The sequence below is a fragment of the Gallinula chloropus genome (assembly GCF_964237585.1).
Source record: "Gallinula chloropus genome assembly, contig: HAP1_SCAFFOLD_195, whole genome shotgun sequence".
NCBI lineage: Eukaryota > Metazoa > Chordata > Aves > Gruiformes > Rallidae > Gallinula > Gallinula chloropus.
Genome location: NW_028168065.1, coordinates 83,282 through 106,712, shown reverse-complemented (window position 1 = coordinate 106,712; position 23,431 = coordinate 83,282). Strand labels below are relative to the sequence as shown.

The 23,431-nt window shown below is 40.4% G+C and overlaps 1 protein-coding gene across 1 annotated transcript in view; it reads left to right on the top strand.

The window, feature by feature from the left end:
• The window catches only part of LOC311204842 (DNA mismatch repair protein Msh3-like), a gene marked incomplete at both ends in the record, with an annotated part of 50,437 nt that overhangs the window by 2,835 nt on the left and 24,171 nt on the right, over nucleotides 1-23,431 (top strand). Inside the window, 8 exons of the mRNA XM_084281183.1 lie at nucleotides 686-861; nucleotides 6,738-6,925; nucleotides 8,960-9,128; nucleotides 12,450-12,514; nucleotides 13,766-13,882; nucleotides 15,549-15,656; nucleotides 19,158-19,272; nucleotides 22,580-22,737. Of these exons, the coding sequence (XP_084137309.1) occupies nucleotides 686-861; nucleotides 6,738-6,925; nucleotides 8,960-9,128; nucleotides 12,450-12,514; nucleotides 13,766-13,882; nucleotides 15,549-15,656; nucleotides 19,158-19,272; nucleotides 22,580-22,737 (1,096 nt within the window). The remainder of the gene's footprint in view (nucleotides 1-685; nucleotides 862-6,737; nucleotides 6,926-8,959; nucleotides 9,129-12,449; nucleotides 12,515-13,765; nucleotides 13,883-15,548; nucleotides 15,657-19,157; nucleotides 19,273-22,579; nucleotides 22,738-23,431) is intronic.

Here is a 23,431-nt window from a genome sequence, read left to right as displayed (position 1 = left end):
GGTCTTAGACTTTGTGGATTTCACACGATGATTTTTCTCTGAGTCAGTTCCAAGGCTTGAGTGCTCTGTTATAACACACACAAAGAGAAGAATCCCATCAGGATGATGCTTAAGTCCTTCAGTAGGATTCAGGTAAAGATTTATGTCTGTATCATGATAGCTACTGTGTCTCTCTAATTGCATCATTGGTGCTCTCTAATGAATTGTACTCCCCACTGATGCTGTTTGACCATTCATACTCTGTCACTCAACTTCTGGCTAGTTTCAGGTAGGGTCAGCACCATCTACCCATGGTGTTTGAATAAGACAGTGCAGACAACAGCTCTCTTTTCAATCTGGGTGTCCCACCCGTGGATATGCCAAGCACTCTCTTGCCATGCCCTGCTGTGATCTCTCTGAAAGCCACACAGTGACCTCTCTGAAGCCACACTGTGATCACACTCTGAAGACACACTGTGATCTCTCTGAAAGCCACACAGTTTCAACAGCCTTTGGATTAGAAATTACCTGTAGAGACTAGAGAACCCAATCTTGGTGTCAGGCAGTACCAGGGGCTCCCCCACCCCTATTCCCCTTGTTTTGACCATGGCCTGTATTTCACAGCTTAGCTGAATTTGCCTTATGGCTCCGTATTCCAATTGAATCGGGAACTAAAAACTAACACTCTCTCTGTTGATTTTCTCAGTGGTGGTATTGCCTGGGAAAGGAATTGGAAAGACAGAACCTGTCGCTTTTGTGGCCTGCACCAATCTTTCAGATTGGTGTGGCAAGGCAAAGGATTGCACGGGAACAGAGATCTGTGGTGTGCACAGGATGAAAAACCCTTGTCCACAGCTTGGCAACACACAGCATCACATAATGGTAGGCGTTGGAAGGGATCTCTGCAGATCATCTGGTCTAACCCCTCTGCCAAAGCAGGCTCTCCTAGAGCAGGTTGCACAGGATTGCATCCGGGTAGGTTTGGACTTGAGACGATGATGTTTGGCTAAGCATACTGCTGACTAATTCTTTTCCTGAAATTAAAAGCTAAGATGAGATTGTTCTCATCCTGGCAGGGGAGGCTGCTTTCCAAGTCTTCTCTGTGTTCAGTAAACATCCTGACATGTGGCCTGTCATCCGTACAGGGACAACAGGTTTTGCTGATGCCTGGATTCAAACCAGTAGCTCATGGGCATTCCAATACTTCAAACACATTGTGCTGCTCACACTACTGAGGAATGTCTTCTGAGATCTGGTGTCTCAGATAGTTAAAGCCAGTAAACTAGGAACTCTCATGTAACGAATTCTAATCACTTCTCTTTAGGACTCATCTGTCAATAGGCCCTGTTGTCTCTATGCATTTGTCCATCGACCTGTTGACATAAACAGCTTTCGCTCTGTTATTTACAAATCATTTTCTGACCCTGTTGCTCTCGTTTTGGAAAGTGCTGACAGCAGAGTGGACAAGATGTTGGTTTCGGTCAGATAATCAATGACAGATCGTTTATGCCTAACAAGAAGTAAATCACAACCCACTCAGAATGGTCCACTGGACGTTACTGGCCATTGGCAGTTATGGTGGCATGTTTATTCTCCACAGTCAGTTGTATGCACAAATCCATCACTTGTTACTTGTTAAACAGGAAGAGCTGATACCATGCTACAAGGGAACAAATGTCCACTAATGCTTTAGTGCTGTTCTGTATTATTTTTAAAGCTCCTGGGCATGTGTTGGTCGCTTTGCACTCCAGACAAGGGATGTAAGGATGGATTGTCCAGATGATCATCACAGAATTGTAGGGATTAGAAGGGACCTCGAGAGATCATTGTGTCCAACCCCCCTGCCAGAGCAGGTTCTGCAAGAAGACAGCGTGTAAGCGAGATGTCAGGCAGCAAGGGAGAGAACTGTACAGGGGAATAAAGGCTGCCTCTAACATATTAGAGCCAGGGAAGTCCACTGATGGATGGCTTACTCACTTGGATGTCAGCACGTTCACCTGAGTGTGCACAACGTCTTACTGCTTTTCTAATGTGTTAATTCAGGACTAAGTTCAAGAATTCTAAGGTCAATTATTTGTATTTTTCATTACTGTAGATAATAAATAAAATGGCTCCAAATGTCACTGAGGTGCCATTTTACAGAGTGTGAAGGTAGAGTACTGTAAGATCTGCAAGGGGGGGTGATAATTTTTGGCAACACAAGTCTGCAAGTGTGAAAGGAGTTCATGACTGGCAGAATTTTTATGATGCTGGCTGTAAGTTTATTAAGCACTACACTGCGTAATTTCTGTCAGCATACTGCACCATTTTCTGAGCCATATAGTAATATTGCTTTGAACTTCTACAGTGCCTTCCATTTCTGTAGCTTCCTAGAAAGTGTTACCCATGTTAATTGCCACGGCATCTCAGAGGGGTAAAGAAATAGGACTTTTAGCAGTGAAAGCGAAGTGACTGTATGTCTTGCTCTTCGTCTTGGCTTTTGTGGGAGCTGGTTCCTTGGGGCAGTATGCTTTCTGGAGCGTGCTTTGCTCAGTGAGGATGGCTGAGTTCTTTGGGCTGCTACAGTAATTAGCAAAAGCTCCTCCCAAAATAACAGTGTTGATCTTCTCAGGAGCGTCATTTTCTGCTAGGCAGCGATAGTCAGGCCTTCCCTGTATAGTATGGCACAGCCATGCTTCCTCCTGTGACAGCTGATGGAGTCAGCTGAGGGTGGAACCCAGTGTCTGTGATTATATCAGCATGCACCCAGGGCGCCAACACTCCAGGGATGCTGAGCTCATCACTCTTCAGAAGCTGGCCAGAACTTGGAGATGAAGGCTGCAAGGGAAGCCCAGGATGCTGTAGGCCACCGAACTGGAGATTTCTCTCACTGGCCTCGCCAAAAGTACACACTGATGTCAGGATGCACGATGCCTCCTTAATAACTGCCATTTAGCTTGAGCACAAGATGAAGCCTGATTGTTTGTAGGAGTTAATTAGGAAGTGTCAGGCTTTCTAACGCAAAGCCTGTGAGCCCTGTAACTGTAATAGTGTGGACTGTGCTCTGCCTGCCTGCAATGCTTCTTGATTACCGGTTATCATCTTCTGCAGCGCTGTTCCTCTGTGCTGTGGCTGTGCTGCAGCGGTGGGTGTGGTGAGCAGACCCTATTTCAAATCGAGTACTGGGATTCCAGCTGGAATAGGCACCAACTGCTTTGTGATGCTTTGTTTCGAACTACAGAAACAACCCACCCGCTTCAGGATGAAACAATCTCACTTTCTTGTCGTGGCGGAGCAGGTGACTCGGTACAGGTGGAAAAAAATATGTCCCCTTCCACAGCCTTTCTTATCCTGTTGCCATAGCAGCTGCAAGTGAGGTTTCTGCAGAAGAGGACTAGGTCTTTCCAGCCTAGAGCAGTAGATCTGTTAGTTGCCACCTTGACTCGGTGTGAGTGCCCTGGCTCCCTGCCTGGGATGCACAAATACAGCTGAGGGCTCTCAGCCCTGTTGCCTGCTTCTCACAAGTGAACACTTCTGCTGCATGGAGCCAGCTTCTCATGTTACAGAGATGAGAAATAAGAGGGTTAGTGTTTGGCTTCTGTTTACCGTAGTATTCTTTAAACCACGACCCCACTGTAGAGATACATCCCAGAAAACATGTATTCCTTTCTTCCTTCATCTCAACCCCATCAACCTTTGTAGCTGTTAACACGTCAGTGGGACCAGCTCTATGCAGGCACAGTGTGCTGCTCTAAGCAGGTCAGCAGACAAATCTCTTATAAGGGGGGTCACTGACATCCTTCTGTCTGTCTGTGGTGGCTTGATGCTGGCTGAAGACCAGGTACCCACCAAAGCTGCTCTATCACTCCCTCTCCTTAGCTGGACAGGAGAGAGAACAGATGACGAAAGGCTTGTGGGTCACCATAGGGACAGGGAGAGATCGTTGGGCAGTTACAGTCACAGGCAAAACAGAGACAACTAGGAAAAAATTATTATCCAATGAAAACAGAGTAGGATAAGGAGAAATAATTCCAAACACCTCCTCCCATGCCTCCCTTCTTGCCGGGCTCAACTTTATTCCTCATTTCTTTTCTCTCCTCCCCCTGAGTGGCATGGAGGCGAGGAATGGGGGTTCAGTCAGTTCATCACACCTTGTCTCAGTTGCTCCTTCCTCCTCAAGGGGAGGACTCCTCACGGTCTTCCCTGGCTCTAGCAAGGGATCCCTCTCGCAGGAGACAGTTCTCCATGAACTTCTTTAATGTGAGCCCTTCCCATGGGCTACAGTTCTTCACAAATTGCTTCAGCATGGTTGTCATGGGGTACAGACCTTCAGCACCAGACTGCTCCAGGGTCAGACCCCAACAGGGTCACAAGTCCTGCCAGAAAACCTGGTCCAGTGTGGTCGCCTCTCTCCGTGGGCTGCAGGTCCTGCCAGGATCTTGCTCCAGCACGGGCTTCTCATGGGGTCACAGCCTCCTTCATATGTCTCCGCATAGGGTCCTCCACAGGCTTGAGGTGGAATCTTTACTCCCCATCATCTTCCACGGGCTGCAGGGGGGGGCAGCCTGTCTCACCATGGTCCACCATGGACTGCAGGGAAAGCTCTCCCTTGTTCAGTGGTGGGTCTGTCCTTGAGCCCAGCTGGTGTTGACACTCTTGGGCCTAGGGGAAGCTTCTAGCAGCTTCTTGCAGAAGCCACCTCTGCAGGTTGCCGCCCCCCCCCCCCCCTACATTTCTCTTCCACCCCTGTCAATCCTGGGAATATTAAGATTAGGTTTTCTGGTTGGGCAGGAAATTTCCTTGGAGAACTAAGGAAGAGAGAAACAGGGCTCAAACAGTCCTAGAGGAGTCCTAACTGAAGAGGTAAGGTCTGGCGCTCTAAAGAAGAATTTGTAATGTTCAGGATTTTGACTTCCAAGACACTTTCTCAAGTGTTGTTGATCCCTCCTTTTACGTCAACAGAGCAACCAGAGACTGCTGTTCCACTCCGTGACATCAGAGCAATAGGGAAATATCAAGTGCTTTGGAAAATAAGGCAAAATGTAAGTTGGGAGCTATTTGTAGGCTTAATCAAAAGGATTGATTAAGCATCCACAACTTGAGCAGACTTGAAGAGCTTTGTGATGAACACCACTTCAGAATCAGTCCATATCAAGCTGTAGCATATATACTGCACCAGACTGATGCCTTGGTCTTTTGTCATCTTCTTCAATCTGCCTAATCTACCCATTTATCTTTATTCTAAAGAGGACTATTGAAAAACCTGCATGAAAACAATACCTTATTTTTGATAGGTCTTGTGAAAGCAGTGCCTGTGTTTCATGGGAGCACAAAAAAAGGCAGTGGAACTGGGTGTTTACCCATCAAAACAAAGAACACAAGCGAATCCCAGAGTGAATTTTTCCAATTAATAGACCTGTGTCGTGGTTTCACCCGGCTGAAGGCCAAGATCCACGCAGCTGCCTGCTCCTTAAAGGAAAAGAGCAGGTGAAAGGGAAGGGGAGGGGGGGGGTGAGAAGTAAGGGAAGGGAAAAGGAAGAGGAAGGGGCAAATAACCCCAAGATCAAGAAATTAAGAGGCCCGTGGGTTGAGATAAGGATAGTTTACTAAGATAACAGAAAGATACAATGTAACAATACTAACAGGACTTCAAAGCAAAATATATGAAGCTGTTGATACACAATGCAGTTTCTCACCGAACCCACAGCTCAGGCCGTGCCACCCAGAGCCGTCCCAGAACCCGACCGTCCCCCAAGAACCGCGCATCCCGGAGCCACCCCCGTTCTTCCTCCCGTCAGCCCCCGATATCCTGGGCAGGACGTAACTGGCGTGGAATACTCTCTTTGGCCAGTTGGGTCACCTGTCCTGGCTTCGCCCCTCCTTTCTCATGAAGAGCTGAGAAAGTCCTTGACTGTCTGACAGCAACTAGAAACATCAGGGTGTTATCAGCACTACTCCCATCTTACTCTCAAACACAGCATTCATCTGCTGTTACAAATGAAATGAACTCCATCCTGACCAAAACCAGGACAGGGAACCAATATGCTCCTGCTCTGTGGATATCATGAAGCAAGCTCTGAAAGTGCTGTGTGGTATTGGCTGAAATCTGGAAGATTCCTCTTCTGTGGTACCTGGCTAACATAGGTAGAACAATCTCTTTCTACCAATTGAGGAGAGGATGAAAGGCAAAGTCCAGGTTAGTGTGTTCTTATTACATAGACCTAGGAGTGACCTGACAGAGGCTGAAACTGGCAATAGCTACAAGCACTTTAAGCAATGACTGCTGGTTTTCTCTTTCTGTGGGTTTTTTTTTCTTTTATTTTCTGTGTTCTTATTCCAAGACTCTGCCTCTTAGTGCCTGACCTTGTCTTTCCAAACCCCCTCTTGCCAAAACAGCAGCCTGGGGATTCAGATAACAGCACATAGATGCAGAAATCCATATGGAGAAGTTGTGGTACTCATAAAGTTTCTCAGCCTGCGTTTTTGATTCTTGGACATAATTAGTCCATTTTTCAGCTATTTGTGTACTGCATATGTGCTACAGACCACCATCCAGCAAAAAGTGTAATGTACATCAGCTCTCAACTGTTTGTTGACAACAATGGTTAAAACAATTAGTATGCTTTATTAACCTTTTGAATGTGATGATTATGCAACTGTGTTACAGTTAATTCATTTAAACTGTATTTTATGTCATTTTCTGAATGCAAAAAAACCCCAACTATGTAGGATTAAATGAAAATACACTGTAATGGTTTACATATTGCCTTCTTTCTCAGTGCTCAACCCAAGAGTTTTTCTTGATACTCAGCACCCTGTCCCGTCTGGATTTGGAAATTCAAGCTCTTGTTCCAGTCATACATTCTCAAGTGAAAACTCCACTATTACAAAATGTGCTTTTGGAAATCCCAGAACTTCTCTCCCCAGTAAAACATTATTTAAAGATCCTTAATGAAGAAGCAGCCAAGTAAGTAGAGAAAATAGATTAGTCTTCTGTGCCTTGTGGGCTTGCTGACTACATGTATTCAGTTATGTGAATTACACATCTTATTTTAATATACCCTAGGTTTATATTTTTGATTTTATATATGTACAGGTTGCTTATAGTTAAGCAGAGATTGTGCTTTTCTACAGCTCATACCCTTCCCCTAAACCAGGCAAGCAAATATTTTGCCTAGTGGATATCTGCCTCAGGTTGAAGAGTTTTTTAGTTTCTTGGCTCTTTGGGGGAATGAATTTATAGCAAAATGTGTTTTGCTCATGTTAAATTGTTTAACAATGTATGAAATACTTTGTTTTTAAGCTATTCCTTTTGAAGTGAGACTTGACCTTTAGCAAAGTGGCTGCTTTGCAGTCAGGAATGTGGCTTCTACTATTGTTTGTGAAAATTTTTCAAAGCTTTGCATGTCCCACCATCCTTCTTAAAAATACATTTATATGCTCACTAACAACAGAGAATATGCAGTTGACAGCTACATGCATGCTTGCACGTGCATGTGTATATTGCATTGTGTTAGTTGTATAGTGCAGGTAAATCCTGTAATAGTTTTCAAAAGTGGCCCTTTGCTCCAGGGAGGAGTTTGAGATTAAGGGTTAAGGGGAGTTTGAGATGTTGGGTTTTATGTTGGGGTTTTTAAACTGTCAGGTTTTGAATTTTTGGTGTACATCACATAGTGACAGTCTTCACAATCAGCTGCTGGCTACTACCGATCATTTTATCCTTTCCATTCCCATGGAAACAAGTCTAATTAGCACAAAATCATTTCTAAAAATTAGTACTGTATTTACAAATGGCATCTTTACTGTCACTTATATAATAATCCTGTGTAATGCAAAATCAAAGTCCAGCTTTGCGTTACCTGTATGGTCACTGGCTCCATCTGTAGTTTCATTCTCAAGCAAAAGGGGTATTGATATAAGTAGAAAATGAGACTTTCTATTATTTTTGTGTTTTAGTACTTTCAGTTTGCTAACTATTTGTTCTCCAAATATTAGATTTCAAGGTAATTATCTAATTAAATGGTACAGTTTTGTATTTGCTCTAAAGTACAAATGTATACTTCAGTTCATTTAGGCCTGTTTGTACTACTTTTTGTTGTTTGCCTGATAGTTATTAGGACAACTTAAATTTTTGTTACTTTTGATGACAACAATATTTTTAATAGTTTGTTCGGCTTCCAGTTTTAAATATTTGAATGATGTTATTTCAGGTTTCAATCCTGAGCTGAGATATTGCAGCCAAAACTATTTTGTCATTTTCTGACATTAAGACTAGAAAAGAGCAGATTTTTTGCATGTATTAAAAACTGCTCTGGTTAATCATTTCTTTAGAAAAGAAGCAAGGTACTCTGAAAAACTCCTGGTGATATTCTGCTTTGATGAGAACTTTATAGGATGTTTTTTTTCTTTGTAATCCTCATTAAAATCTGTCCAAATTTGGACAAATTCTAAATATGCAAAAAAATCTGTGTTCCTGTTATGCAGAAATTATCTAGAGCTTCACTTTTGATCATGGTAAAAGGGGTTGTCTGTACTTGGGATCCTCCATGTTGGGACAACAGTTGTATTCTGAAATTCTGGATTGAGCCAGAAGGGAATGATCTGTCTTGTGATTCCTTTTCTTGCTTTACTTGACTAAGGGAAAACAAGCATAAAGCCGCAGGATGCACACTGAGAGATGACAGAAATCCAAGTCAGCAGGGTTTGGCATAGAAGGGCAAATATAATGTAGACGAGTAGAAAGCAATAGCAATAGATGGGTTTTTTAATACAATGGGGAAAGGACTATCAGTGTTTAAATGCCTTTGTGTTTATATACTGTGCATAGCAGCTTTTGGTAAATGTGCTGTACTATGAACAAATAACAGAAAAAACTTACTGAGAGAGGAATGAAGCTAGTATTAAGTGAGAATAACAAATAAAAATATGGACACAGCCAGTAGAATTGGGGAGTGTGTCTTTTGGTTTTACCATTACTATATCTTTTGCTTCTTATGGATAGGACTGGAGATAAAACCCAATTGTTCAAGGACCTTACGGACTTCCCTGTCATCAGAAAGAAAAAAGAGGAGATCTCGGATGTGCTTTCTAAAATCCAGTTGCATCTGGTAGACATTCGTAAACAGATCAAGAATCCTTCTGCCGAGTATGTTACAGTTTCTGGTCAAGAGGTAATATGGTGTCTATTATGGATGGCTGTTCCCTTGCTTGTCTAGAAAATAGCTTAAAAGCTAGGCTTAACTAGAACTCTCTTCATTTAGTATGGTACTTGATCAGGTCATTTGCCTATATTTGCACAACTTCAAAAAACAGGTTTTTGACAGTGTCACTTTATTTAAGTCAATTTCTTTGGTGATTTAAATAATAAAACCACATTACTGCAGTCAAATTTGTTTCAGTAATGCTTTGCTTTTTTGTGTATTGAATTGAAAGTATCAGTGAGATACCACTGTTCAGCATTGCGCTGGAACTGAGAGTGGGAGACCTGGGGAAAACTCCACAGAAAGTTGGGAAAAGAAATTAGCTTGGCAACTGAATGAGGGTTGAGAGTAAAAGAGATGAATCAGTGAGGACAGTGTGGTATGAAGCTGGAAGCAGATCACCGTCCCACTGAGGACCTGGGACGCTGAGAAAGACCCAAGAGATGCAGCAGGGAGCAAATAGACAATGCTGAGAGGGGATGGGAGAAGGGATGAGTTAGAGTATCACTTGATAAAGACCTTGGGTGGATATTTCTTTTGCTACTGAGGTTCAGAAGAACAAACATGTGGCAGGAGAGTCGGGGAGGATGTCAGCTAAGATGCTAAGTCCAAGAGGAAATGTGGAAGAGTGCATTTCGGTATTGCATGAGGAAGGAAAGAGCCAGGATTTGAAGGATTTCTCTGAAATACTGGCTTAAGAGTTGGATGATGACATGTGTGTGAAAGAGGGAAGAGTTGATGAAAGAGGAGAGTATCAAGAAAGTAGCCAGGTCTGAACTGGAGAGTTTCAGAAACCACCAGTTAACTATGCCTGTTTTAGAGGGGCCCCTTGTAGCAGCAGACAGCTCAGAAACCATTGCAGGCAAAGAGCTCTATCTTGGGAAATTCATTAATGGAGCTGCACAAGTTAAAGCTATCTGTCATTTAATTACATCTGGTATGAGTGTATTGCAGACATCAAAAGACACAAAAGAGGAAGGGTTAGAGAAGAGGGTCAGTGAGGAAAGGGAATTGAAGGGGAGGAGCAAAGCATAGACACGAGTCTGAGTTAAGCTCAGCCTTCCTCAGAACTTGTGCTGTTGTAGCACTCTAGCACTCTGATAGATGTTGTGTTCAAGCACTTCTTTGCAACAGGACTGGTCAGAAGTAGGTTTATGGTTTGCTGGTTCTGGAAGAAAAAGAAGCTGCCAGGAAATCTGTTCTCTTTATCTTCCCACTCTGAACACATTCAGAGAACAGACGTTCTGTCAGGGAGGCACTCAGATTCTTTGCTCCTGCATGTGTGCCCTCCAAACACACTCTTATGAATGCAGTCAGCCCACAGTTTATTAACTTAAATTTGTGAAGATCCACTTGACATACACCTTTTCAAAAATATGAGGTTACATCCATATCTATCTTATCTTTCATTTCCAGACCTCTGATGTAACTAATAGCATCACTAAACAGGACAGAAAGCTGTCCAGATAGTGATAGCATTGCTATTCTTTTCAGGCAGGATTTAGAGAGAAATTGCTACATTTGGGAAAAGTTTGCTTCCTGATAAGCAGTGCTTCAGGCCCAGTTTATTTAATACTGCACATATTTATATAATAGGCCTAAGAATTAAAGGGTAAAAAAGGAAATGTTTTTGTTGTTTTGAAGAAGATTGCAACCTCTCTACTTATTTCTTGCTAGCCACACAAACACACCAGGCAATTGAACTGGCTGTGTAACTGTTCTGAGTTCAGTTAGTCGTCTAGCATAGACACAAATATGGTCTTGTTTTCTGACTACTCTTCATGAACACAGCTTGCTTAATTGTTTTGAGCTAAAATTCAAGAAAAAAATGCAATACTAGCACATCAGCAACACTACTAGTAGCAGCAGCAGTTGATTCATTTTCAAATCTTTGTCTTGTGTATTATGCAACTTCAGGGTTTCAGAGGTACCGATTATTTTCAAGGTGTTTTAGGTAAATTAAGAACTAGTGTAGTCTGTCCATTCTGGAGTGTGCTCATGTTAGGGTTATTCTTCTTGTTTGTAGTCTAAGGTGATTGCTGGGTATTCTGGTGAGGTGTGGAAGGTTTTATCTAAATCATACTAACTGTAATGTAAGAGCTTTGTCAGATGAGTCTTGGGCATTTCTGTAAAGGTGATCAGATACTGGGCTAATCTAATCTCTGCTGGAAATTAATTTTCCATCTGTGTTTTTTATTCTTTGACGTCTAGAACCTCAGGCTGGTGTTATAAAAATAACTGACATGAATTGTATAAAATACTGCAGGAAAGACGTAATGTAAATTTCACTGTACTAAGCTTCTTGCCATTACTGCTGGTTTCCTCTGTTCTTTCCATTTCTGAACTCCAATTGATCCAAACGTGAAGGAAGGTACTGTACATGCAGTGCTAGCATTTGAGGTTTTGAGCTCTTGTCTGTGAAATACTGTAGGTAAATATGGCTCAATAGGAATCACTGATCCCTGGGCAGGAAAGCACATCTTACTCGTAAGGCTGAGGGACTTGGGACTCTTTAGCCTAGGTGAGACTGAGGGAGGATCTTACCAGTCCTTTTAAATACTTGTAGGCTGGGTGTCAGGAGAACAGGGTCAGTCTTTTGACAGTGATGCCCTGCAACAGGACAGAGGCAATGGGTACAAAGTGAAATATAGGAAGTTTCAGCTAAACATGAGGAGGAACTTCTTTACTGTGGGGGTGGCAGAGCTCAGGGCCAGGGCTGCCTAGAGAGGTTGTGGAGTCTCCATCTCTGGAGACATTCAAAACCTGCCTGGACTGTGTCCTGTGCAACCTGCTCAAGGTGACCCTGCTCTGGCAGGGGGGTTGGACTAGATGATCTTCAAAGGCCCCTTCCAACCCTGATCATTATGTGATTCTGTGAAACAGCCTGAGTACAGCTTGTGTATAGTGTAGAGTCTGTGTAAATGCTGAATTCTCTGCGAGGCCCAGTCAGGATCAGGTAAGTCTTAACTAGCTTTAGTCTGGGTTTGGCTTGGTAAGAGGGAGGTGAGCAGAACATTTTAGTAGATGGAGGAGCAAAAGGGCAAAGATGAGGCAGGAACATGGCAGAGCAAAAGAACAGCTCAGGGTAGAAGTTGCTCTATTGGCAGCAAATGTACGTGATTACCCTCATTTTTAGGGAAGAAAGAACATTAGCTTCTGGTCTGCTCAGTCTCTTCAGGATGAGTATGGGTTTCGTCTGATGCTTGCAGATTTCTTGATTTCATTATGGTTATGCTTCTGTAGTCTTCTTAACTTCCCATGATGTGTAATATTATATTTCTGTTTGTTTAGTTTATGATAGAAGTCAAGAATTCCAATAAATCATCCGTTCCATCTGACTGGGTTATGGTTAGTAGGTATGTAAAATGTCTTTAAAGTTTGCTGTATTTTAATATATAAGGAAAAAAATATAGTATGGGCCATTTTGGTTTTACAGTTAATTAGATACACATTGTCACAGCTCCATGTGTGTTTGTGGTTTGGGGTTTCTTTAAACTAAAAGCAACCAATGAAAATGGTTACATTGATTTATTGCCATAGTAAGTTTTGCTTAAAACCAAACAAGACCAAGCTGAAAAACCGGAACTTTTAAAAGTGTTTATTTTTAAATAGTACTTAATGTTTCAAAGCAGATGTATTGGCATGAAAATTACGGTTTTGATTCAGTTGTGCCTGTAGATTGTAGATATACATTTTTCATAAAATTTTAGTTGTTCTTACTTTATTCAGAAAGGTAAAAGTAGCTGTGCAAAATATCTCAGTATCTAAGACTTAGTGTATTAAAAATGTTTTAATTTTATTTGTTCATACAAACAAGCTTTGCTTGCTTTGTTACTTAGTGTTGTGTAAGCATGATTTTAGATAGTTTAGATACTTTTTCCAGTACATGAAACAGAGGTGAACTGGAAGATCATTTATTATTTAAACAGGTAGAATACCTTATGTTATGATGTGTACACAGAGCCATGTCTCATCAGAAGTAGGCATAATAAAGGTGAACTCTGAAGCGATGTTCTATTCACTTATGCAAGAATTCGATATTGAAGTGCACAGAGTAGACAGAATTAAGGCGATGAAGGAAAAATACAGCTATTCTGGATATTGTAAAAGAATGCCTGGGAATGCCAACATGAGTCCTTAATGGAAATACATAAATAAAGAGCAAGTGCCTTAAATGGAAACTAGTATCCATGCAATACAGTCTGTATTTACTAAGTTTATTCCAGGTTTATTGTGAAGTTTCAGCTTTAAAGTAGAAATTTTTTTGTTGGAGGTTGTTGTATATGCAGCCAGTCAAAGAAAAATCATCTTTGTGAAGCCTGTTGCTGAAGAGAATTTTGTGAGATATATAAGCTTCAGTGATACATAATACATTGTGAAAAATGCAGCCTTCAGAATGGGCAGCAGTACAGTAGCCAATCACTTTATTCACAGTGAAGATCACTGGTATCAATAGAGTTTGGTACCACAATAAAAGAACTGGCTTTTTTACCGTGCATTTTCAAGGCTCAGAGTGAGTTAGAAAACTAGTCCAATTTTGCATGTAGATGGTGTAACTGATTGCTTAGTAACCTTGATTTCCTATTTGGCTTCTCTCTGTTTTCCAGCACAAAAGCTGTCAGCCGTTTCCACTCGCCGTTTGTTATAGAAAATGACAAACATCTGAATCAGCTCCGGGAGCAGCTAGTCCTTGACTGCAACGCTGAATGGCTAAACTTTTTAGAGTGAGTTGACAAAATAGACTCATTTTTTATTATTTTATTTATTGCTGTAAGAACAGAAGAAGAAAGAGTTTTATCTTAACAAAAAAAAAACAACCAAAGGAAAAAACGCAGTTGATAACTCAGTTATGCTGCCCATGGTAAAATACTGTTCTTCAACATAAAGCATTTGAAAGCGAGACCTTTACACACTAAGTCCTGAAGGCAGCAGTGATGTCTCTAGATTTTAAAATTCTGATGACAGCACACTATTAAATATATACAGTGGCTCTCAAAATTTGAAAATTGAGTGAAACGGAATCTAGTACAGTGTAACTGAGATGAGAATAGAATTTATTATACAACAATTGCAGTGTTACAGTTTTTCAGTTAGGAATGTTCAGGGTGTTTGGGCAGTTGCTTGTGTGAGTGTGATTCTCCCTACCCCTGTATGGAAAGCGGCCTGGTGAGCACTTCTGCTAGCTCCTTCAGCACCGTGGGATGGATCCCATCTGGCCCCATAGACCTGTGTATGTTAAGTTTAAAATATATTTCTCAAACTTCTGAACACCTTTAATTTTCAGGTGTCAGGTTATAAATCACTGCTTTACTTCCAGGAATTACTAGCACACTGAAATTATCCCTCAATTCTTGCAATAATAATTAACTCACTTGTGCTTTTTTCCATACCACAAAAACTTCCTTCTGAAATTGCCTCACTGGATGTAACTGATGCCAAGTTTTGCCTCTTGGTAGGAACCCAGAGGTTCTGTAAACTTTATTAGAAACTGAAATTCCAATTCACTCTTCCAGATGTATTGCCTTTGCAATACCATAAAAATAGTTACATTATTTTTTTTGTTACTATATTAGCCATATAAGTTTTAGTAGACCTTTCTTTACTTAGATCTGCTGCTTTTCATGTTCACTTTGATGATTTCAATAGTGTCATATGATAGCAGCGTACAGCAAGGAAAGATGTGTAGAGAGTGATCTTCCCCAGCCCTCCATTTATTTATTTATTCATTTTTGCTCCCTTACTTGCTTTATATTCCCCAATTGTATCTTTGAGGCTAGGAGTGGAGAGAAATAAATTCTACAGTACTAAAAGAATGAACTCTGCTTTCTCCTGGTAATGTTATTGTTGTACTAGGGGCATCGGTACCATAAATGGAAGGTGAATTCTTGAATTTTCTATTGTACTTACCATATTTTATTGATATTGTAGACAAATCCTGTATTCAGGCACTTCAGGGTTTGAGGGTTTTTTTTTATTGTTTGGAGGGGGGGGTTATTTGACTGTAACTTACAGCTGAAGTGAATTGGCAGTTGCGATTCAGCTGCCACTGTGATAAACAGTGGCATTTTCAGAGACCTTATTTAGGCAGCAGGGATCAACTGTGGACCCTTTATATGCTATTAAATGAGTTTCATTTTGCCACCTTTTTGTGCTTAAAAATAATGCCCTGTTACAAGGGAAGCACGAAGTCTGCTGTGAGCAAGATTGTGTCCTCACACTGTAAGTTAATACACTGCTGGGAGATTTGAATTCAGAGTAATTTAGAGACTGTAGAGAGCTCTGTGAGAAGCATGCACGAGGTGTATTTTGACAGTACATTCCTATCTGTATGAAATGATTTTTTTTTTTCCTCTTTTCTTCCTCCTGTTATTTTCCCCTGTTTTGGTGTAGCCATTTCAGTGAACATTATCACCCCGTGTCTAAAGCAATTGGTCACCTAGCAACTATCGACTGTCTGTTCTCATTGGCTCAGGTGGCTAAACAAGGAGACTACTGCAGGTAATAAATGTTTAATTTTTATGTAAGATTTTATAGGGAATTATGAGAGAGCTTTTTAAATAAATTTGATTTTAATATGTGTACCGTGATAAAATGCATTATTGAAATTGTTTGCAGTAGTTTCGACTTAATCTGATTTTGCAAAGCGGCACTTCTGGGCTTAATTCAAGTCTGTAAACATTGCGGTTTAAATTTGACATCTCATGTTTGTCTGGTTTTCAAACTGTGTGTGGTTGGTAGATGATATCTCACAAACATAAATATATGTTGGACTTTGCATGGAAATTTTTTTCCTCCTATTTCTTTTCTCCTCATCAAAGTCTGACTTTATAGTGTATAATACCTAAGATTTTAAGGTGTATGAGGTATGTTTCAAAGATGTATTTCAGGTAAATAATAGGTAATTAGAGCCAGCTTCCAGAGCAGGGATGGTGCCTTACCTAGGAATGTGTGTTAAATCTGATGAGCTGTGCCCTTCCCTCTGTGCAAGACCCACACGTGCACACCAGGCACCACAGCCTGCTGCATTCTGCCATGAGGAAGCATGAACCCTTAAGGCTTTCTGCCTCAGAGATTGGTCCAGAGCTGGCTCCTGAGTGTGTACAATCTGCAACTTGGGTCTTCCTCCCCCTCGCAAACCCACATCCCTTGCACCTACACAGAGATAGTCAGTCTTATTGGTGTGTTTTCTTCTATATCACGAGGTCTGTGTCCCCAGAGAGACTCGACGCTCGCTGAACCACTGCTTCAGCTTGCTGAGTGCTGTCCTAGAGATTGGCATTTACTGTTTCTGAGGCTTACTGTGAACACCCTTGTGAGGGCTATCTGTTTCCAGTCCTCAGCCATTCCTTCTTCCATACAGTCCACATACTCTTTTTTTGAAAAGTGCTGTGTGGTTTTTAAATGTCATTGTGGGGCTACATTGCAAGTAATTGGGCAATTGCTTATGTATAACCATATGAATTGGTAACATTTGTGACCCGTGGAAATAACAGCAAATCATGTATTAAATGTGTGTGGATAAAGGGAAATCCACTTAGATATCCTTCTGCATTTATACAGCATTAAAGACAGTATTGATCACTTCTGGATTCTTGATCATGCCTGCTGCTAATCAAAATCTCTTTAAAAGTAATTGCTCGTTTATTCTGTATACTGAGATGAGAAAACAAACTGAAATTTTATTAATTCACTGTGCAGTGTTTAAATAATTCACTGAATTTTAAAGAGTGGCTTAGAGCTTATAAACTGGCAGGAAGGAGACTTCTCAGTGAAACTTCAGCTGCAGGGAAGGTGTCAATAATTAATTTTGGAGGACTACTGAAGGAAAGACGGGACATCCATATTAACCAACTCGAGTATTTCGGGAGAATGTTTTTTTGATTGAGGATTGTTTCATATCATCCTACCTGAGGCAGGTAAACAAGTTGTGAGGTTGGGAGCACTGGTGCTCCACATGGTTGTTGGAGAGTAGTAAGCATATCTTGGAGTTTCAACCTGTCTCTGGAACCCTGCTTTGGGAGACTCAACCCTGACATGGACAATGTAAGGCATTGGGCTCCCAGGACACAAAGTTAGATGCCTAACTGGTGTAGGTAGCCCAGAGATCATCATCTGAAGTTTGAGTATCCATTCTGCAAGCAGTGAGTTTGTTTAAGGAGCACCATTGAAAAGATGCATGAATAAAGGACGTTATACATTCCAGAGCAATTTCCACCCCCGTCCCCCAGTTCTCTCTTACTGCATGACATGTGATTGTCTAACTGGGACAGGGAAGAACTTTTAAATGACTGTGGCTGAGGGCCTGCCTCTGCAAGCCCCATTGTGTGAAACCAGAATAGGCAGAGTCAGCAAGGCTCATGGCATCTGAAACTCACATCATATTTCACAGTTACGTGTATGGAGGCTTGAGCAGTTAGGATAAAGACAATTATGCCCAAAGTAGAGGGCAGAATTATAAAATGGCAAATGGATCATTCAGCTGTTATGCCTCTCTTCTGAATGCAAAGTGGAGAAATCCAGAAGGAAGTGCTTCTAGGGATGTTCTCCCTTTTAGGACTATCATATTACAGCTCCAAACAGCTTACCAGTTCATCAAATGGAGGGTGACATTTCCTTTCTTTATCCCAAAGGCCTAAGACTCTGTCCATATTGGTTTAATCTCAGCTATTCAACTGCTGGAAATATCTTCGTGCTAAAAAGAAACCAACCCACACCATTCTTAACTTGCACCTCTTTCTCCAGTGCATTGTGCTCCTAATATGTCATTTATTTTATCTCCATGTTCTTTTCAAATTGCATCATCATTCTTCCACTCAGGAAAAATCACGCTCCTCGCGTCTTTTCTTCCCTCCCCTCTAAAGTCCATCCAAAGTGTTAGTTAATTTCCAGTAAAAAAAATATGTGTCTTTATTCCAGTATTACTCTTTTACTCAGCTGTCGTCACTTTCCTAAATTACTGCTCTTATTTCAGAGTGATTATACTTCTTGTGTAACAAAATGTTGCTGAGACATGACACCACATTTACCTCTCCATTGAATGCTGCACTTCAGTTTGCAATGAAAAAGTAAATTTAAGTTGCAAGAGAACAAAAGGAAATCACAGTCATAATTTAGTGGAACATGCTTCTTTTGCATTTTTCTCTCTGTGAAGAGCACACAGCTCTTGGAGGTAGAACTTTGTTGATGTGAAGATGTATAACGTGGAATTACACATGTATGACTAGACACATAGATAAATTTGTAGCTAAGGTGGAAGCATTAAAGGCAAAACTTTTTACATGGTTTGGAGATGAGAGAAGAAAGTAAGTAGTATTGATCTGGTTTGCATACTAATCTCTGAAAAGGTACTGTCATTTCAGTATGTCAACTTAAATAGTAAGCTCTTTCTATAGACTGTTATGGTTTGATGACTCATATGTTTGGGAGTTGCTGTCACATTATGAGAGCTGCTAATGTTTATAGGAGAGTTACAGCTCTGTCATACTGTACTCTTTGATTTATATCATTTAATGTGTTATCAGTCATAATATACAAAGTTGGACAATTATTTTTCCACTCCCCACACTAGTTAGGGTTTAATGCAGTAGCAGGTTGGACTAGTTCAGCAAGATCATTCTGAGAGTATGAAATGTGTCTGCAAAAGGTGGCACTTGCAGAAGCCACTGTAGTGGTGGGAAGAAAGCAGTCCCCTCCAGTTTGCGTATTTTTGCTACTGCTTGTTCATTTTGTAGTTCCTAGTATTCCTTTAGAATACAACTAAACAAACAAAAACATTCCCTAGGGAGTGGAAAAATGAAGAATTCTAAAATTTTGTTACCCAATCTGCTAATACTTTTTTATCACTGAATGAAACCAGGGAAGTCCTTAGAAATATTTGACAGCATTAATTAATTTTTGTCATTTCTATTTTTTTCCTACCCTTCTTCAGGCTTTAGCTGCAGTACTTCTAAGTAATCAGTTACAATGAATGTTGAAATTAATGTCTCTTCCTTTCTGCAGACCAACTGTGCAAGATAATCGTCGAGAAATAATTATAAAAAATGGGAGGCACCCTGTGATTGATGTGCTACTGGGAGAACAGGATCAGTATGTTCCAAATACCACTAACCTTTCAGTAAGTACTGAGAAATGGTTTGAGCTTCAGCATCATCCAAGGGGGGGAATTTGGCATCTGCATCCTGGCCACGAAGTTAAAATAAATAATTTAATCATACAGCTTTCTGCTTGGTTACATTTCAGAGAGATATGGCTAGATGTGATCACATCTGTTGTGTCCTTTTTCTGCTATCTAGCAGCCAGACACTCTCTTTACAACATTGTTCGCTTTTCACGGCATTAAGAAAGATCACAGGATCACAGGGTTGCAAAAGACCTTTGAAGATCATCAAGTCCAACCAATCCCTTCCTAAGCTAAAACAGATGATCTCAAAACTAGGAAAATAAAAGTTTAAAGTGGCTCTTTTTGAAAAACAAATTAATAATTCCAGGGGTTTTACCAGTGTTATCAGAAGAAGTCTACATTTTGTCATAACTTTATGTGAGATTAGTGGAACTTTTTAATGTTCAAATGCACAACAAATGTTTCCATGTCTTACAGGCTCACTTTCCAAGACAGTTCTAAGATAGCTCAGATCATTTTTGGTGGTATTACTTTACTATGTGTTTTCCTTTCTTTCTGGAGGTATTGATTTCATGCAGCCTTTTTTAATCTGACAGAGCAGATTTGGAGCTCTGACTCTTGACTGTGTAGTGGCAAGTCCATTCTTTGTAGATTGCACACTGGTTGGAAGAAGCCTTTCATATTAACATATGCTAAAGATCCCCCATGCTTAGCTTGCAGGCAGTGTGTTGCCCCTAAGTCTCCTTCTGGCTGTTGTTTTCTGCAATAGAGAGTGATGTTGAGAAGTAGTAAGACTCTTGCTTGTTATTGTTGCCAAGTCGTCAAAGAAAGTGGGTAGGTTATTTCCTGACATTTTCTATGCAACATTACCTAAATTGCATGACCTACATTACCTAAAATTGCTATAAATACACAATTACCACAGGTAGGAAATATTGTCATATTTTACTTCACTTAATCTGTTTCTGATAAACATCTTTTATTTTGTTTCCTCCTTTTTTTTTCATCAAAACCTAAATTTGTTTTTTTAAGTGGCATGCCCTTTTGGCGTTTTTTATTAAATATTTACCTTTCTGAACCTTTTTTTAAATACTGTGTTTTTGTTCTTAATACAAAAAATGCACTGAACTGTGTACACGTAACTGCTTTTTCATACAGTTGATATATAAAAGGTATGTCAGTGTGGAGCATGGGCTGTGATAAATACCATTCAAATGTGTATGTATTTCTCTGGAGATATTTTTAAACCATGTTATATACTGAACAATGATACAGATATTGTGCAATACATCAGGGAATGTTTTCAAAATTATTTGTCAACTCCAAACAAACGACAGATGGCATTTACAGAAAACTCATCATTTCATTCAGTAATCATCATGCACTTTCCCCTGTTAGCCCCATTCTTATGTTGGCTTTCTAAATACTGAATATTACAAAATCAGCTGATCGTGGTGGAATCATTTTTGCCTCTACTGTTAGAGTTCTGTCTTTTTTGAGAGAGGTAGGTGGGAACGAACCCAGTTTATTAAAACGTGTCTGGTTTTAAGCTGATGTATTTGAATCAACAGTAAAATGCAATTGCTGTCATGTTTTCAGCTGAAATGTTGTCAAATAACTAACTTTAGGAAAAGCTTTCTTGCAGTGCCCTGAAATAAACATCTTATTTTTCAGTTCTCCCTCTCTCATCCAAATATTCATGGAAATTCTAACTTCATCCATAAATTCCACTAAGATGTTAGCTTATGGTTCTGTGCAATTATAAGGGCAGATGGGCTCTCTGGTCTGATGTTACAGCATATGTTCTTTCTGAAAGCTGGCTTTGCAAGCCAGCCACCAGTGTCAGAACATGGCTGGAGGGACCCCAGAGGGATACCAAACACATGGAAGAAGTTTGTGGGTTCTAACAGATTAACTCATCCTGGATTTAAGTATCTGTAATTCTGTTGTGTTGAGCCAAATGGTGGTCCTGATGAAGTTTCAGTTGCTGTATTGAAACTACACCTCAGAGACTAGAATGTTGTGAGTTTTGTTCTCATGTAGTCATATGCATGTTATTACTTCCATTCTTTATTCCTGATAATGACATTTTTTGGGTTTTGACTTTATTGTGACTTCCTTATGGACAGGGTTTTTTTTTTTCCAGCAAAAGCTAAACAGTTTTCTGCATTGACCTAAGACTGATTCCATCCATCTTTTCTATGATGTGGATTATGACATGTGACATATAAATCTTATTTGCCTCCCTCTTAACAAAATGAAATCCCTGTAAAGATAATCATGTTTATTCCTCAGAGATATGTTGTTGTCATCACAGTGCCTGGTCAGTTCCAACTTCCCTAAGTAGTGTGTCTAATGTTCATTATGCTTGTCCTGTCTGACATGCCCCGCCTGTGGAGCAGTGAAATATGCTGACTTTTGGTTAGTTCATCAGTTGTTGGATTTCATTGTATGTATGTAGTAGAAAGTAAAAACTCTAGTTATTCAACATCCTTGCATAATCTAATTTCCTAGTTTTGATGCAGGCTGTGATAAGGCTTTATAGACTCATTGATGAGTTTTAATTTTGTATTAGCAACTGTCTTCCACCAGAAGATGACAGTTTTACTCTGGAGCCATAGACCTACAGCAGTACTGTAGGGACTTTTACAGCTGAGACAAGCTCTTGCATCTGATTCATTTTTCTGTAAGATTTCAGTGGTTGGATGCACCAGTCAATCAGAGATTGGATACAATCTGCTCACAATATCTGTGTTGCAGTCAAGTATTGCCAAACTCAAAAATGTCTTGATTTCTTCTTGTAGCCCTTCTGTTTGAATGTGTGTGTGTTGTACCAAGGCAAGCAGTTATGAAGGGGTCTAGGTCTGATCTTTGGCTGACAGATTTCCCCCCCATTTGGCAATGAGAACTCCTTAACTGGAGCAGAATCCAAATTAGGACAGCACTGGCTGTGCTGAAAGCTGGTGAAGTTCCCCCTTCAAATGAAATTGTACAGATGCTTCATGGATTCTCTTGGTTCCTTGATGGACCAAGAAGGTTCTCCTCACTTTGTTTTGCTCAAGAATAATGAAAGATGATAGTGATGCTCCTCTCTTATGAGCCTGGAGAGGACTTAGGAAGATTTTTGATACGTGGCATCATAAACTCTTGAAAACTGAATGCTGTGAAGGAAGCTTTTTCAACTACAGACTGTGTCCTGAGGGCTTGTCCTTTATCCCTGTAGGCACATACACTCAGCAGCCTTTCTTAGAACAGCACCATGTGCAGGACAATATGTTTCACCAATGTTTTATGTTTCCAGGGAGATGGTGAAAGGGTCATGATAATAACTGGACCCAACATGGGAGGAAAGAGTTCATATATAAAGCAAGTTGCATTGATCACAGTCATGGCACAGATTGGTTCTTATGTTCCCGCAGAGGAGTCGACGATTGGTATTGTGGATGGTATTTTTACCAGGTAATCTTTCAAACTTTGCTGTATGTTTATGAAAATATTACTGTGGTGGGGCATGTGTGTGCACATCCAAGTATAATTTAATGTTTCACTTAGAGCTTTAGAATTTATATTTGATGTTTCCCTTTTTCATTTTAAATACGTGCATTGGTTGTTGGGTTTTGGTTCTGATTTCCTGCTAAGCTATGGTACTTGTTTTGGAGTCTTTGAATCTCTAAAGGATAAAAATGTTAATGTGTCTCTCTTGATTAAGATGCAGGTATTGAACATCATGTGTCTGAATGGACACCTCAGCCAAATTTATTCTGCCAGGTGATAGCCAAATGATGTTTCCCCTAAAATGAATACTGTCACCTCTAAAAATCAGATCCGTTTCTGCAGGGCAGCACAGTTGTACATACAGTATTTGACACTGAGAATTTTGGGGTTTTGTCCTTTCTGTACTATCAGTCTTGAACACACTTCAGGTATTTTAAAAAAATTAATAATGGCAGTTCATTTCACTTAACATGTCTCATTTTCAGGACAGTGCTGAGTAATTTTTGAAGTCAAAACTTCCCTATTTTACTGTCTAATGTTTGCCAAGGATCATCCAGCTGGTTTTCCCCCCCTTTTTTTAGTCTGTTTTTGTAATCAGCAGAAGTTCTGTGTTACTGGTGGTACTGGAGATGGAAACTTATTTGTGGTTTTAATTTTC